Below are 16244 nucleotides of genomic sequence, written 5' to 3'. Positions count from 1 at the left end.
CAGGCGGGGCTAGCGCGGCTCTGCAGCTGATCACACGCACCACCACACACACCACATTCCTGCTGCCCCGGCTTGCGCCTCGGATCTTCCACCCGGGGCCACCGAGGCGCTGACAAGGAGTGGGGGACCGAAGAAGGAAGAGGCAGAGGAAAAGCTGGAGCGGCGCTACTGTTTAACCTGAAAGTCTGACCGGCAACCCGAGGCTCGAACCCTGTCCAGCAGCACCGCTGTCGCCTGGAAGGAGGGCACAGCGCCAGGGAACCCACGAGTCCCCCGCTCGAGTCAGTCGGTGCTCTGTGCGCCAAGGATCTTTCTGGCAGGGACAGCGCAGTGCCCTCACGGAGGTGCGGAGCTTGGGGGACCTGCATTGGCGCCCATCGTGGTAAACCAGGAAAAGTGGGAACGAGGAAAACAGCCGTGAGCGCAGAGTGCGAGGCCAGGCTGCCGCTACCCCCCGCCGCGCCGCCTCCTGCCCTCTCCCGCTGGGTGAGTGCCCAGGCTCCGAGCACTGCCGAGTCTCCGCTGAGCGCGGGGGCGGCCTGCGGGCCCTTGAGGGTCCGCCGGAGGGCCCCGGTGGCGTCCGCGGAAACTAGGCGGTCGGGGGACGCCAGGCGGACAGGTCACTGGAGTCCGGAACCCGGGAATCTGAGCCCGGAGGGCGTGGGTAGGGGGCGTTGCACCAGTGGCTGGCAGACATGCCTTTGGGCGGGATTTTGGCTAAAAGATAGGAGGCAGGTGCGCAGGGGTGCGGGGAGCGGTCCCAGGGGGCGGGAGATTGGGGAGCGGCGGGGAGGGGGGAGGGTCTGGTCCAGGCAGGTAGAGGCAGCTTCTTAGGCAGCCAGCGAGTTGGCAGGTGGGTTGGGACTCGCTTGTCAACTCATTAATTTTAAGCAGTCAGTTTGGGGGCACTGCAGGATAATCAGGAGGGCCGGGCCGTGGGGAGGCAAGAGGTGACCCGGGATGCCGGTGGTGGGGAAGGAAAAGAGGAGCCCTGGAAAGCTTGGAGGCAAAATTGCGCTTGGGTTCCGGGTCCTTGCATCCCCCCTGCCTTGAGTGCGGGAGAACACTTTTCAAGACTCACCTTGGAAGGAAAGCCTCCGTCCCAGGGGCGAAGGAGAGGCGTCTGCAGGGGGCAGAGACCTCAGCTACCTGCCGGGTGCGCCCCCCACCCCAGGAGCGCTCGGTTCGCCCCCTTTCCTCCCCCGCCCCCACCTCCTTATTGGTGCTAGTTTGCAGCGCCCAGCTCCTGCGCCTTCGCTTCGCGTTTGAATCTGGCTCGCCCCTTCGTATTATGTCTGCACTCCGAAGGAAATTTGGGGACGATTACCAGGTAGTGACCACATCGTCCAGCGGCTCGGGCTTGCAGCCCCAGGGGCCAGGCCAGGACCCGCAGCAGCAGCTTGTGCCCAAGAAGAAGCGGCAGCGGTTCGTGGACAAGAACGGCCGGTGCAATGTACAGCACGGCAACCTGGGCAGCGAGACGAGCCGCTACCTCTCGGACCTCTTCACCACGCTGGTGGACCTCAAGTGGCGCTGGAACCTCTTCATCTTCATTCTCACCTACACCGTGGCCTGGCTCTTCATGGCGTCCATGTGGTGGGTGATCGCCTACACTCGGGGCGACCTGAACAAAGCCCACGTCGGTAACTACACGCCTTGCGTGGCCAATGTCTATAACTTCCCTTCTGCCTTCCTCTTCTTCATCGAGACCGAGGCCACCATCGGCTATGGCTACCGATACATCACCGACAAGTGCCCCGAGGGCATCATCCTCTTCCTCTTCCAGTCCATCCTGGGCTCCATCGTGGACGCCTTCCTTATCGGCTGCATGTTCATCAAGATGTCCCAGCCTAAGAAGCGCGCCGAGACCCTCATGTTCAGCGAGCACGCGGTGATCTCCATGAGGGACGGAAAACTCACGCTTATGTTCCGGGTGGGCAACCTGCGCAACAGCCACATGGTCTCCGCGCAAATCCGCTGCAAGCTGCTCAAAGTAAGTGCTCCCCGCCCCTTCCCCACCGGGAGACATGCGTCCCCCAAACCCCGGGAGGAACTCGCCTGAGAACCAGCCCGGGCCCCCTCCCCTGGTTCTACCTATTGCCACAGGTAAACTTCCTTTTGGGGGATCGGGGGTTGGAGGACTGGGCGGAGAACGCGGTTGACAGTTGTGTTCTTTTCCCACGCACTGTCGTGCTCCTGTTTATGTTCGTCTTTTCGGACGTGCTGGATCACATTCTGGACTAGTAACACTTAAGGACTGGTGTTGGCTCCTAGAGCCTTGAGGGCAGTTAGTGCCCTGTTTGTCTTCCTGTCCTTGTTGCTTTGCTCTTCAGAGCGATTTTGTTTGTTGTCGACAGACGGCCCCATTCAATGCGAGGTCCTAGAACTCACCTGAACCGCTGTTATTTTGAAGAAATAGGTGCTGAACTTGCCTCAACTTTCGCGATGGGCTTTTCTTATTTTTTTCTTTCCTTTTTTTGACCCTAATAATATTAGGAGGCGGATTACTCCTCTAGACCCAATGTCTTGAACTCTATCTTTTTAACAAACACACAGAACCAGGAAGCAGATAATAAAGTGGAAGAAACCACACTTGGTTCTTCTAAATTTTTATTTTTACTGAATATTTTCCTAGAGACCCGTTCTATGAAAGCTTGAGTGCTTTTCCTGTAGAGCCTCTTGTTAATTTTATTCTTAATTGCCTGTTTCTATGAAGTCTTTGTCAATTACAGATTTCACTTGAAGCTTTCAGCATCCATTAAAGAAGATTGCTTCCTACCATCAGCGGTGTAAATGCTAAAACAAATTGCACATGGAGTGGTTATTAAAGCAAGGTCCGTCTAGTCGTTAGAGGGCACCACCACAAACAAGAGAAGTCCTTCTTAATCACTCATCCAATTAGAGTATGGGAAGGAAGGCTTAAAGCCCAGTTGTTTGTGTGTGATTTACAATTCATATTCTTCCCCAAAGGTACTTTTCTCAGTAGTTTTCAGATGTTCATAAATTGAAAAAGATGACCTTAAATAAATAGTTCATACAATGAAAAATGTTTATCTGAGATTGCATAGAGAACCGAAGCCAGATTCTGAAAATCTGATCTCAGTATTTGAGATTTTGTCTTTTACATTTTAATTTCCACTCCACAAGTATCTATTGTTTTACACAGCCCCAACTTAATGTTGTAGTTAAAAGGGATCCAATGTGCTTTTAAAAGTTTTGCTCTTGGGTCATTTTCATTATTCACTTACAAAATCTTACCATAATTATCCTTGACTAAGTTGCTCAGTAAAGTGTTTAAATTAAAGCAGTTCACTTGTCCTGTCACTTCATATTCTATACATATTTACTGTGTTACATACAGTAAATAAACTAAATTTTGTATACCATAGTGGATAATTATCAACCTGGTTCTGATGTAAATGTTCATTAAGGTAACTATGAATAAATAATTTGGATAGATCATATTCATTTATAATTAATTTCAATGAACTGCATACAATTTTAAAAAATTTTAACTTAGTGTATTGTTACTGACCACTATTTGAACCAAGCAGTTTGTCAGATCAAACAGAGCAGTTGTGTTGTAGGTATGTTTATTATAATGGTAATTGTATGTGTCTGTATCTACCCACAGATCACAATACAGCATTTCTTCCTTTAGGTTAGGCCTGCTAGGCAGATAGGAACACTTTGTTATTATAGTGGCAAAGTTTCTGTTCAAGGAATCCATGTTTATGTATCACTTTGAGGCTTACTGAAGAGGAGTTTGCCATATTGATTGAGGTAATGGAAATTGAAAATTAGATATTAAAAGTTATTTATAGGCATTCTCTAGTTTTTTAAACATATAAGGTTATTAGAGATGTTTGTTCCAGACAACATATTTTTGATGTTTATAGCTTTTTTTTTTTTTTTTTTTTTTTTTTTACATTTCATTTCAACAAAGCCAGTCATCATTAGGATTAACCTATATATTAGTTTCTGTTTCTTTTTTTAATGCAAAGGTTTTTTTTTTTTTTTTTTTTTTTTTATGCAATGATTCTGAAGCACCCAGTCTCTACACTGGTGCAGGGTACTGATAATAATTTTTCTGTCTAAAGAAATATATAATATATACCATAAAGAGTGTCCTAATTAAAAAGATGAAAGATTTATAGTGTTGACAAATTTGGAGCAAGGTGCTATATTAACACAAGGTGATAAAAACATCTCATTAAAATTATACATGTAATATTCTCATAAAGTCTTTTACTTTTGATTTGTTCAGAAGATGTCAGTGCTAGAAGTAACCATGATTTACCTGTGGCATCGATTTATATTTAAACAAAATTATAGTGAAATTCTCCCCTGCTTTTCATGAGGGGAAAGGGTTGATCCGTGGGTAACTCTTCAGCTAGCCAGGTAGCCTAGTGTGTTCAAAGTTCATTTTTCCTGTAGCCATGGTAATTTAAGTGAATTATTGTGGTTCTCATTATTCCTTAGACTTTATTAAAAAGCAGTCATGTCTTATTGGGGAAATGATAACATTCAGCAAATCTAGGTGGGAGATTTGGCTTTAACAAGTTGCTCTCATTTTCTCTTAGGGACTGAGATGAAGCGACCTAAAACAATCAACTGTATTTTTAAAGAGAAGCTATGCCAAAATCTTGAAGTAATAATATGTCCCTATCAGTTTTATACATTCTTCTTATGTATTATAAACAATTTCCCCCTTTTAGACTCCATTTGGTAGTTTAAACGCAAAGTTTATGTGTCTTTAATACCAAATGTGTAGAATTTTTAAGGCAATAAAATCCAATATAATATTTAGTACTAGTAACTATAGGGCATGTATGCTTTTCCTATCACCTAATTTAATTTTATTAATTTTTTTCTATTGTTGTTTTCTTATTTGCTAAATAAAAGTTTCTTTAGATAAATATAAAAGTTCCATTTACTAATTATCAAGCACTTTTTGATTCTTGGGAAGACAATAAGAACATGGGCATAGCTTTCTAATGCTTGTTGTTACGAAATTTTTCATGTGTAATAGTTTTAAAATGCCTAACTTTTGATGGAAGTTTTTTTGTAAAACTTCTCTGCCTAATTTTTAATTATGCTTTTCCTTTATTTGAAAGCACTTTTTATTTCATCTCTATTCCTGTCTTCCAGCCTTACAAATACTAAAATTTCTTTCATTAGTCAAATGTAGATCTTTCAACTTTATGCCTGGAGGGGTCAGACCTTATTCTACTCAGAAAAAAAGAAAGTATTTTAAATAAAAATCAAAGGCTAGGTTTGAAGTTACTGATTAAAATCTATGATTGAATTATAAATGTAGATATAGGCAGTGTTTTAAGATGAATATTCTTTCTTCCTCTCCTCACCATATTTACTTTTTACTTGAATTTTCCATTTATTTTACTTGTCTTCTTTTCATTTTATGCTTTACTCAGAAAATAGGGACTAACTAGTATCAAGGCTGTGCTAAATTAATATGTCATCTAGTTGAAAGTTTTTATAAAAATGCCTGGATTAAGACGTTGAGACCAGTAGCTGGAACACTGCACCCTATAGTTTAGTGTTGGGTTTAAAGGATTTGGAAGTCTTACTCCTTTCCACCAACCTATTAAGAATCGTTGATTGACCTAGACATACAACTTGTCAGTGCAAGAATTAATTACTATTCTTTGATACACTGTTCAATAAATTACAAATTTATTATCTCAATGACATCATATATATGGTTATATTCATCCAGTCAGTACACAATTTTTTACATAAAGTAAACATAAAATAAACTATGGTCGTATTCATATCTCAAAACCAAAGGATAAGGATTAATTTTCTGGAAGCGTAATCTTACTGCTTTATAATTCTATTTATTGCCAATAGTTATCCTCTTTCTTTTCTAAGAGGTCAGCTGCGCAATCCTTCACTTTCACTTGTCAAAAGTAATAGAGTACATTCCTTTCCTCTTCTGACATCAGATATGTTATTTTTGTGCTCACTTTTTTAATCCTCCATATATTTATGTCAAATACTCCAAACTGGATGTTGTCTTATTTCTCCATATGACTATTATCAAGTGCAGATACAATTTAAAAAATGGTTGTCTGAAAGACCATTAAGCTCTTTATCCTCCAACATTTTGCTAATCTAACCACAATGATTCCAGAATCACAGGATTCCTGTAGTTTTCTCATATATTTATTGGTTTGTTTTAATTTCATTTCTTGCACTTAAATGTGATTACGTTTGACTCAGTATGATCTTAATTTTATAATTAAGACTCCTCACCAATTGACCATGGCCAATTTGAACTTTACTTTTAATATTGATACAATTATTTACCTTCCTTTACAAAAATAAAATCCACAAATGAATATCTTTTTTTTTTAAAGCCCTGTTCTTCTGACCATCACCTAGACCATTAGTCAAAATACTCAAGGGGGCAAGGCTGAGTACCTCCGAATGCTCAGGAGCTAGGTCTTGTATTGGTTTGTGAGTTCTTTATGTAGATTCATTATATCCTTAAAATTAGCACAGTTTCTATTTACTCTAGCTTTTCCTTCTCTGACACAAGCATCCCAATTCTCTAATAAGTATAGATCTTGGTTTCTTTTAAAAATGTATAATTATTATTCTTTTTAAAATAGTAGTAATATATTTTGTTTGACTTTTTTATTTTTAATGTGATTCCTGAAAAGTAAAGGTTGGCTTGCACTCAGGGAAGAAAAAGTGAACAGAAATCAGGGGCATAAAGACCCACAGATAAACAGCAGTAGGTAAGAACAAATGATAAAGAGAGGAGGAAAAAGTATTTGATAGATTGGAGAGTGTTTGGTGAGTAGGAGGAAATGTGCAAGTAGGGTTACAAAGCCTGTCCTCAGTTATTACAAATGCCACAAAAGGCCCTCAAGGAATTAATAAAGCTGTTCTTTCATTTGAATTATATGAAAGCCTCACATAATCTATTATAAGCTAAATTACATTGCATTCTATAAGAAATGCTCTTTTCATAAAATTGAACTTTTTTTGTTAATTGTATCAGCAATAAAAATCCTTATTTTGGACTTGACTTTAAATCATAGTTTTTCCATCTGAGTCTTCATGGAATTTCAAGCTCAAGGAGTCCAAATAAATATACAGTGCAATTGTAGACAATCCCAATAAACTTCTAGGTCTCTAGTCTCCTCTACCTGACTACTTAAATTTTGGTTTGGGCACCAAAGCCATTGCCATAACTACTTTGGGTTACAAGGTACTTTTCCTGATCCTGGTACCTGTGTTTGGCTCATTTCCCAATATTAACTGCCAGATACTACTCTGACCTCATTCCATGTAATTTTCTTTATGACTGCAGCATATATTCGCATGCACACACACACACACACACACACACACACACACACACACACACACCACATATAAAGAGAATAAGTTAAATTACAGATAAAATGGGGAGGTCGAAGGCAAGAATGGCTTACTCTTTCTCTTAGCTTCCTTTCCTTTCCTTCCCAGACCACTGGCCCTGTGGGCCCTTTTCCAGTAAGGACTTGTGAAAGGTGGTGAGGCGTGGATCAAGCTTTAGAATATGATAGAGTTAAATATCTAGTATCAGACAGTAGTGATTAAACGTGTTATTCAAAATTCCCTAAGCCTCACTTGAAGCTAGGAAAGAACATAGTTACAGATTAGAGATGGGAGAGAAAGAGGGAACAAAGATATGGATTACATTGGCGAAATGTGGCCTTGACAAATGAATGTGGACACTTGGCCACATATCTGCCAGAAGGAAGGGGAACAAATATGGATCACCTTGTCCCAGGGCAGTATTAAATGTGTATCCTAGGGTCACGTATGTATCTGTGTGTGTGTGTGTGTGTGTGTGTGTGTGTGTGTTTGTGTGTGTGTGTCTGTCTGTCTGTCTTTGAATAAGCCCTTAACAGTTAACCCTCTGTAATATGAAAGCTGTTTGTCTGAAAAGTACATGACAATTATGGTCCCTTCTAGGCACCTGTGACTTTTGATTCTGTTTCCACCTGTAGTCAGAATTGTAGTTGATTATCTTGTAGGCCTCTTTTGGGGCTCTCAGGAAGTTCTAAGTCCTTTCACATGAATTGCTTATTTGAAATTAGTACAAACAACGATAAAATGCAACACAAGTCTTAAATTCTTCACATAGGCCATTTATATATAATGAAAATGTGAATAATTGAAATATTAGTATTAAATTTTATCTATCTATCTATCTATGTAAGTAACTTCAAAATTATTGCCACAACCAAAATTGTACAGAATTATCAAAAAATGTCTGATGCTCACATTATAATTTTTTGGACAGTTAGTTTAAACAATTAATTTATTTAAACAAATTTTGAGCTCTAGATTTCTTCAATTTTTATAACTCCCAGAATTTGTTGTAATGCAATCAACAAGAATTACTAAAATGATGGAAAGACCTTTACTTCCTTCCCAAGAGTCTATAAAATTGAAAATAGAAGTTGTATGGAAGTCATTTTCAAGCCATAGTTTTTTCAAATTATCATCTAAAATTTTAGAATTAATAATTTTTATTCACTGTCTTTCTTTAAACATCTTTCTTATTTATTCCACAGTTCTTGTGATTCTAAATAATTTTCTTATGAAATAAAAGTCAAACAGTAACCGTTTTAGAAATTTAATTTACTGCATTAATCTTAACTTTCAGCAATTACTTTGAATTTGAAAATAATTTAAATTATTGTTGATCTAGACCATGTAAATTTACACATTTGTATCTAGAAAACAATCCTGGTTCTATGTTTCCTTGGGAATTAGAAAGTTTACAAAGCTAAATGAGATAACTGCATCATCAGCAAATTTCTCTATCAATGGAAGGTTTCTTATAATCCCATGACAAAATGAAGAAAGGTTACATTGTTTTTAATCTCAAAATATTCTGCATATTATCCAGTGTTTCTGGGTGAAATATGGTAGTTAATTGCTAAATAATATGAAGCTGATGGAATATCAGTGGTGCCAATTATTACATACTCAAGTTACAGAAGAAAATTGATTTTATAAAGACACATACATAACTCCTCTTTATTTTTTCTTTCACTTTCATGTACATGTATGTATCACGGTTCCTGAACAAACATTCAAACATTCTCTCCCTGCACTTAGACAAGTTGAGATTTAAAACTAACACACTGGCTTTTTTTATATATTTTCCCCTCCTGCAAATCCCCAGAATTGCACCAGAATTAGGACAGTCTAGATTATAATTATTTAGAAGCCTAGAGTAGAATGTATGTGCTTCTGAAAATGTCTTTAGTAAGCATGTATAGCTTTTGAGAGCTTCAAAAGCATGTGACTGAACACTGCTAAGATAACTTGGCTGTAGTTAGAAGCTCAGACTTCAAACAATTCTAGCATTCCAGGCACCTGCCATATTAAAACTGTACCCTTCACTTTTGACCTGAGCCAGTCTATGGAGTTTCAGTGATTGAGAGGCTCCCCAGTATACTACAAAGTCAAAGAAGAAAAAAAAAAATCAGGGAGGTGAACATATTAATAGTTGAAATATTTGGTGGCCTAATATAAAGAAAGAAAGACTTGGAAAATAAAATTGTAAATACGTGTAGCACCTCTATATTAAAGTTAAATTATATAGTATCCACTGGAAAACAATTTTCAATGCATATGTAAAGAATTTCACTTATCTAAAAAATATATACATAATCATTGAAAGCGTGTTTCCCAAAGTGTCATGTAATAGGAAGACCTGGATAGGATATAAAGTATTTGGGTGGGAGGGTAGAGATAGGGTGATTTTGGTACAGGTATAATTTTGAGTGTATAAAACAAATATTCAAAATCAGAAGGTATATTGAGGCCAAATGGAACAGATCTATGCATCTTTAAGCCAAAATTACTTATGTCTGAATAAACTACTTTGGTAAAAATAAAACATTTCTTATTCTAAGTTGTCAACTTCCTGATAGCCTGCCTGTTTCTAGGCCACTTATTTCCATAGGTTGTTAAATGATCAGGGAATGTGAAATGTAATAGCTTACTCTAAAGCCTTTTAGAATGAAGCACAGGTATAAATAACAAATGTACGAAAAAGGAAGACAAATTTTAGTATTTGTGCACATATATAATACTTAGGAAAATGTATCTTCTTTGGGGCAAATTATTTTAGAACAAATGAGAAATTGAGTTTTTAAAACAATTATTATTGTCAACAATGCTATGTAGCTCAGGAAAAGCAGAACTTAGAATGGTCAGCAAAAAGACCCAAATTAATTATACACATCAGAATACCACCTTGTGTTCATATAGCACCTGTTTCTTAGTAGGTGAGAGAACAATGTCACAAGGTTTTTGTTTTTGTTGTTTTAATTTTGTTTTGTGTTTGGCATTTATTTTGTTATATTAATCAATACTTGTTATACAACCATGTAGTTTCAAGGACATTGGTCTCGTTTATATTTTACTAATTTGAGAATAGATTTAGAAATACAGGTGACTCAAAAAAGCTCTTTTGGGAGCTTTTTCATGCTGTCTTGGAAACGCCTAGTTTTCTCAAACATTGGTTGCTAGAGCTGCTGTTTTAATTTTTGCACCATCAGATTTTTCCATGGCTCTTTTATTTGTTTGTTTGTCAGCAATCATTTTTTTTCCGGGTCTTCTTTTTTCAGCTACACACAAGTTAGAGAAGAAAAACAGTCTCCTTTTCATTAGAATATTTCTACACAAATAGTATCCCTGAATATTTCTAACTACAAAGTAGCCTCTCTAGTTGACTAATTCTCCTGTTGAAACTCTTTGCAACAATTGTTGCCATAATAAAGCACCACCAATTTGGAACCCTTCATTCTGTTTTGCCACAAAGGACATGTTGCTAAGCCACATTTCTCAGTGTTTTCAGACTCACTTACTGCATGTAAAAAGCCAATGTATTTTTTTTTTTTTTTTGGAACTCTGAGAGTAAGAATTTTTCTTCAAACAATCATTTCATTGGACAGACCAGTATTACAGATTGTTTTGTTATTAAATTAGTTTTACATGGAATCTGTTAAAATAGGTTCATCAAAGTCCCATTTGACCAGCAGCATGCTCCTCCTTCCCCCCATTTTTTCTGTGCTTACTCCTAACTACCCAGCCCTTATTTTATCATCATAATTACACAAACATATGTTTGCTTATACATGATTATTATATGTGATAGATATGGAAAATAAAATGAAAATGAAGAGGAAAGATGAGTAAGTTTACCCTCATAGTTTGCTAATTTTTAATAGTCATATTTAATTTTCTTATAGAGTCCTAGCATGCAGTTTATTGAATTAAGCTTTAGATTGATTTATACCCAAACTGAATGCCACTACCTTAGAAAGATTTTTATTAAACTATGTTTCTCAGGTATAGTTTTTTTGAAATTGCATTTTGATTAAGGAAAGTTCAATTTAGTACAATCTTTCACTGTGTTTTAAAAGTCATGAAATGACAGAGAAGCAAATATTTATAATGAGGTTTATTAGTAGGAGTTTGAAAACCATTAGCTAACAACATCTGCCATTTATTTTTATTATGTAAGCTCTTGTGTACATAACATAGCTTAATATGAGTACTTCATTCTTCTATTTCATTTTATATGTGTTTTGTTACTTTTTGAAGGTCTAGGAAATAAATCGTTGTGTTTTCTTTTTTAATAATCAATTTCCTTTTCAAATGATGGTCAATCTTTGTCAGCTTTAAGAAACTCCATAAGAATTGGCTATTTATTTATTTGCTTTGTTGAGAGAAAAAATATCTGGCATGCAATGAGCTATCCTGCAGTGATTGCTGTCAAGCAGCAGCACATGCACACTCAGTTCCACAGTTTGTGCTAACAACCATTGTTGGACCAGGCACTTCTCCAAAGCCCATGAGTTAGGGAATGGTAATTATAGCAAGTTGTGTATTATAAATAATGCATGTATGTTCCTCATGAGCTATGTGGGATTTCGGCCCATTTGCTAGAACATAGTTGCATAATGATTTGTTTGGATTTTGTTGCAGATGATTGATAGTGCAGAATGTTGGCAATGATGTAAATTACTGTTGGGCTGCCTTGAAAATTTCAGTACAAGTAGTGATTTCTTCTCTTTTTCTGTGTGCTTGTCTAGTCTCGGCAGACACCTGAGGGTGAGTTCCTTCCCCTTGACCAACTTGAACTGGATGTAGGTTTTAGTACAGGGGCAGATCAACTTTTTCTTGTGTCCCCCCTCACAATTTGTCACGTGATCGATGCCAAAAGCCCCTTTTATGACCTATCCCAGCGAAGCATGCAAACTGAACAGTTCGAGATTGTCGTCATCCTAGAAGGCATTGTGGAAACAACTGGTGAGTAAAAACAGATATGACATAAAAACTTTCTTTATACCATAATAACATTATATGATTTGCACAATACCTGTCATGAGTTGGGTGAAATGACTCAGAGTTTTTAGTAATGAAAGTAATGATTTGCCTTTTATTTCTTTGTAACATTAAATCGATACTATTTTGAAAATTAAAATATACTGTTTTGATAGTTACATACATAATATTAACTCAGGAATGTTCACTGTAAAAAAAAAGTGAGATGACTTCTTATAAATGATTATGATGTCCTATTATAATTAGAAACTTGACTTTCTTAATAGTTGTGATTTTTCTTTAAAGATTTATGGCTCAAAAAATGTATGGTAATTAGTGAGCAGCCTGAACTCAGCATGCATATTCTGGACTTGGGGATGGTGATTTGGGGTATCATTGATAGAGCTTTGATATCCACTATGTGCAACCTCAGTGGAAAATTCCCTGTGTGTGTGTCTGTGTGTCCTGTGTGTGCTAAAGCAGCATTTTAATTTTGAAATGGGTCAGTGGATTTCCCCAGCTGAACCTTGACCAAAATTTCATTTCAAAAAGAGATTTTTACTCTTTTTCTGCTCCCATATAGCTATGTGCTGAATGTTCTTCTTTGAGACACAGTATAACATCAGTATGCCCTAAATACCATTTGCTATTGTCTGAGGACAGTTAAGTTGACAAAGAAAATTCACAATAGTTATGAACATATTATTTAGGGCCTAAACATTGCCCAGTTAGTTTGGAACCTACTGGATGTCTGAGATTAATAATGTAGTATACCTATAATTGTATGTATACGTACGTGTGTGTGTGTTTGAGTTCTACACTTTGTATAAGCACTGAGAAAACTAAATATTTTAGCTTTTAATTGTTTTCTACCAATATCATCTGAATTATATAATGCTAATTATTATGTATAAACTATAGCAATATTGAAATTAGCACTGGCAATACTAGAGATAAATTCAAGCTTTATACCAAGGTGGAAAGTCTTTGATCATGTAGCAGTCAGTACTGTTCAAGGAACAGGAGGAGGAAAGTCCTTGTAATTTTAGCATGTTTGTCACATAACACCTCTCTGAAATTTAGGCAAGATATTTACTCTCTTAAAGCTTCCTTTACTTCTCTTCAAAGTGAGGATGATGTAATAACCACCTCAAAGCTGCTTGTAGTATTTTAAACTGAAGCACTATTATTAGTTAGTTGATGTAACTTTCTACAATATTTAGCATTAGATAATAATAGTGCTTCAGTTTAAAAATTATGATTTTAAGGACAGTGAAAAAAATTTAATGCATTCATCTATGTATGAAATTTTATTTCTGCATACTGTTTTATGATTTAAAGCTCCCATTGATTTTTTTAACTTATAATTGAAATACCATAATATTTAAAAAATACCATACATTGGTAAAAAGTATAACCAATTTATAAAGGCTCTTAATCCAAGAAATTTTTAAATTTCCATTTTTATTCATCTAATTAAAGTAGTAATGTATTAGTGTTTAAAAACAGATGTTGCCATTTTTATTGGTTTATTTCTTATAGCATATGGTTCTTTCTTTCATACATCTGCTTATAGTTTACCAATTGCTTATTATTATTCTCATCACTGACAGGAATGCATTTTTGTTTCACTTGATAGCCTTAAAAATGTTTTATTAGATCAATCTACTTATCTATCTAGCTATCCATTCATTCTTTCCTGTTTTCCCTAAATATTGTATATATTTGTTAAGAGTGAAGGTGTTTTCCTATAAAATCACAAAGATGGAATAGTTCTTCAATCTTATTTTGTGTTTCTTAACTTTGATATACTTGAAAAATTAGGCCAGGTATTTTGTAGATTGTCTCTCAATTTGATTATGTCTGTAGTTTCCTTATTCATTCTTTTGAGTTTTAGCTCCCATATGGCATCTTAAGGGAATATTGAAGCAAGTTCTTTGTATATTTTACCTATTTTTTAGAGGATCATGATTGGTACACAATATTCTACATGATATTATGGTTTTGTAACACAAATTATTTCTTAGAGTTATAGATGTATTTTACTACTTCCTCCCTCCTGCCTTAAAAAAAGAAATCATCTGGAAGACAATACTTTCCACAGAAAATGTGAAAACTTGGCTGGAGATTGAACTTCTTATTTAGAGATTGCCTTTTAGGGAGAAGAGATTAAAGTCCACTTCCTCTTAACCTCTTAATTAAGCCTGTTTTCTAGATCTAATACAACAAGACAAATAAAAACATTACTCATAATTTATAGAATTTATTTTGTGGAAAATTTATCTGACATTTTGTTTGTGTGCATGCCTTAACTAATTAAATCCCACACTATTCAAACTCTATAAAATCTATGTATATTTCCAGACCTCCCTGAGCCTGAACAAAGACATTTTTTATGTCCATTTGATCATTTAAAATTTTACTGAGACTTATTTAGGTTCATCTTTAATGATATTTCCTTCTTCATCCTTTCATTCATAATAAACTTTACTTTCTCATAATATGTATTTCCTAGAACAAGACAATATGATCTTTCGGGATTCTTTCAGGGAACTAGAATGCTGTGTTTACATCTTACTAAAGAATAAACTTTTCACTACTTTGTGAATAAGGTTAGTTGATGTAACTTTCTATCATATTTAGCATTAAAAAACAGCTTGTCATCATTCAGTAACTCATTTATTAGATAAGTATGTACTGAATGTATGTTGTGTTCTTGGAAGTATGTAAGCTGCTAGAGACATAGTAGTGACTTGGACAGACAGAATTTTTTTCCTCAGATGGGTTGTATTCTAATCGGAGGTGGCAGACCACAATACCCAAATAAATAAGAGAGGTATCAGATAACATTGTTGAGGAAAACACACACACACACACACACACACACACACATACACACACACAAAAAAAACTAAACTCAGGAGCCTGAAGTGGAAGGATTGTCTGAGCTTGGGTGACACAGTGAGACCTTGGGTCTAAAAATAAATAAACAAACAAAAAAACCAAGGTGATGGTATAGGGATAAAGGGTCCCTGTAGGCTGCTTTAGGTTAATAATCAGGGAAGGTCTGAAGAGTGAAGAGGGGACACTTAAGCTGAGACCTGACTATCCAGAAGGCCCTTCTGGGCCAGTCTGGGGGAAGAGCGTGGCAGACGCTGTGGAACAGCTGGTGTAGGGGCCCTGAGTTGGGAATGAGCTTGATTTATTCTGGGAACTAAAAAAAGGTGGAGGTGGTTGTAGCAGAATGAGCCATGTGGAGAGTGGGGTGAGAAGTCAGAGAGGAGGAAGGGCCATATCTGCACTCTAGATGGTTTTATTGCACCAATAGTGTTAGGATTCCATTAAAAAGCAGAGCCTGTATTTATATAAAAGAGTAATAATTTAGTAATCTCAAAGTGTATACAAGAACAAAAAAATCTAGTTTTTACATATAGTGGGTTGCATGTAGTTAATTTAAAAATTAGTCATTCTGAATGTCTTGGAAATGCATTCTGAGACACTCTGGTGTCTCAGAGATGCATACAATTTTAGACAGTTCCCACTTTTGTATTGTATCCCTCCTTTACCGTCCTACCCTCACACCCCTATGTAATATCTTCGTTCACAGCAGTGCTCTAGTGGTAAAAATCTTCTAATTTCATTTAGTTTTTGTTCATTCCCATTGCTGTGGTCTCAGCAGGAGTGGTGTGGCAGGAGGGAAGTGAGAAATTAGCTTTGCAATTTCCTTGAAAGTTTCAGCTTTTCAACTCAAGACTCAAATGTCACTTTCCCCACTTTTTGGGAAGTACTCCTCATTGATCAGACACAGGTTTGTTGCCCACCTTGCTTCAAAGGAGTTGGATTTTCGCTCACAAGGTTTATCTCTTCATTAA

General features: G+C 37.0%; 1 protein-coding gene across 1 annotated transcript in view; it reads left to right on the top strand.

Moving 5' to 3' along the window:
- The first annotated feature begins 795 nt into the window (after positions 1–795).
- Positions 796–16244, top strand: part of KCNJ3 (potassium inwardly rectifying channel subfamily J member 3) — a 146391-nt gene continuing 130942 nt past the window's right edge. Inside the window, exons 1-2 of the mRNA XM_003921970.4 lie at positions 796–1993; positions 12141–12357. Of these exons, the coding sequence (XP_003922019.1) occupies positions 1292–1993; positions 12141–12357 (919 nt within the window). The 5' untranslated portion in view covers positions 796–1291. The remainder of the gene's footprint in view (positions 1994–12140; positions 12358–16244) is intronic.

Source organism: Saimiri boliviensis, chromosome 5 (genome assembly GCF_048565385.1).
Source record: "Saimiri boliviensis isolate mSaiBol1 chromosome 5, mSaiBol1.pri, whole genome shotgun sequence".
NCBI classification, from domain to species: Eukaryota; Metazoa; Chordata; class Mammalia; order Primates; family Cebidae; genus Saimiri; species Saimiri boliviensis.
This window is presented reverse-complemented; position numbering and strand designations above follow the sequence as displayed.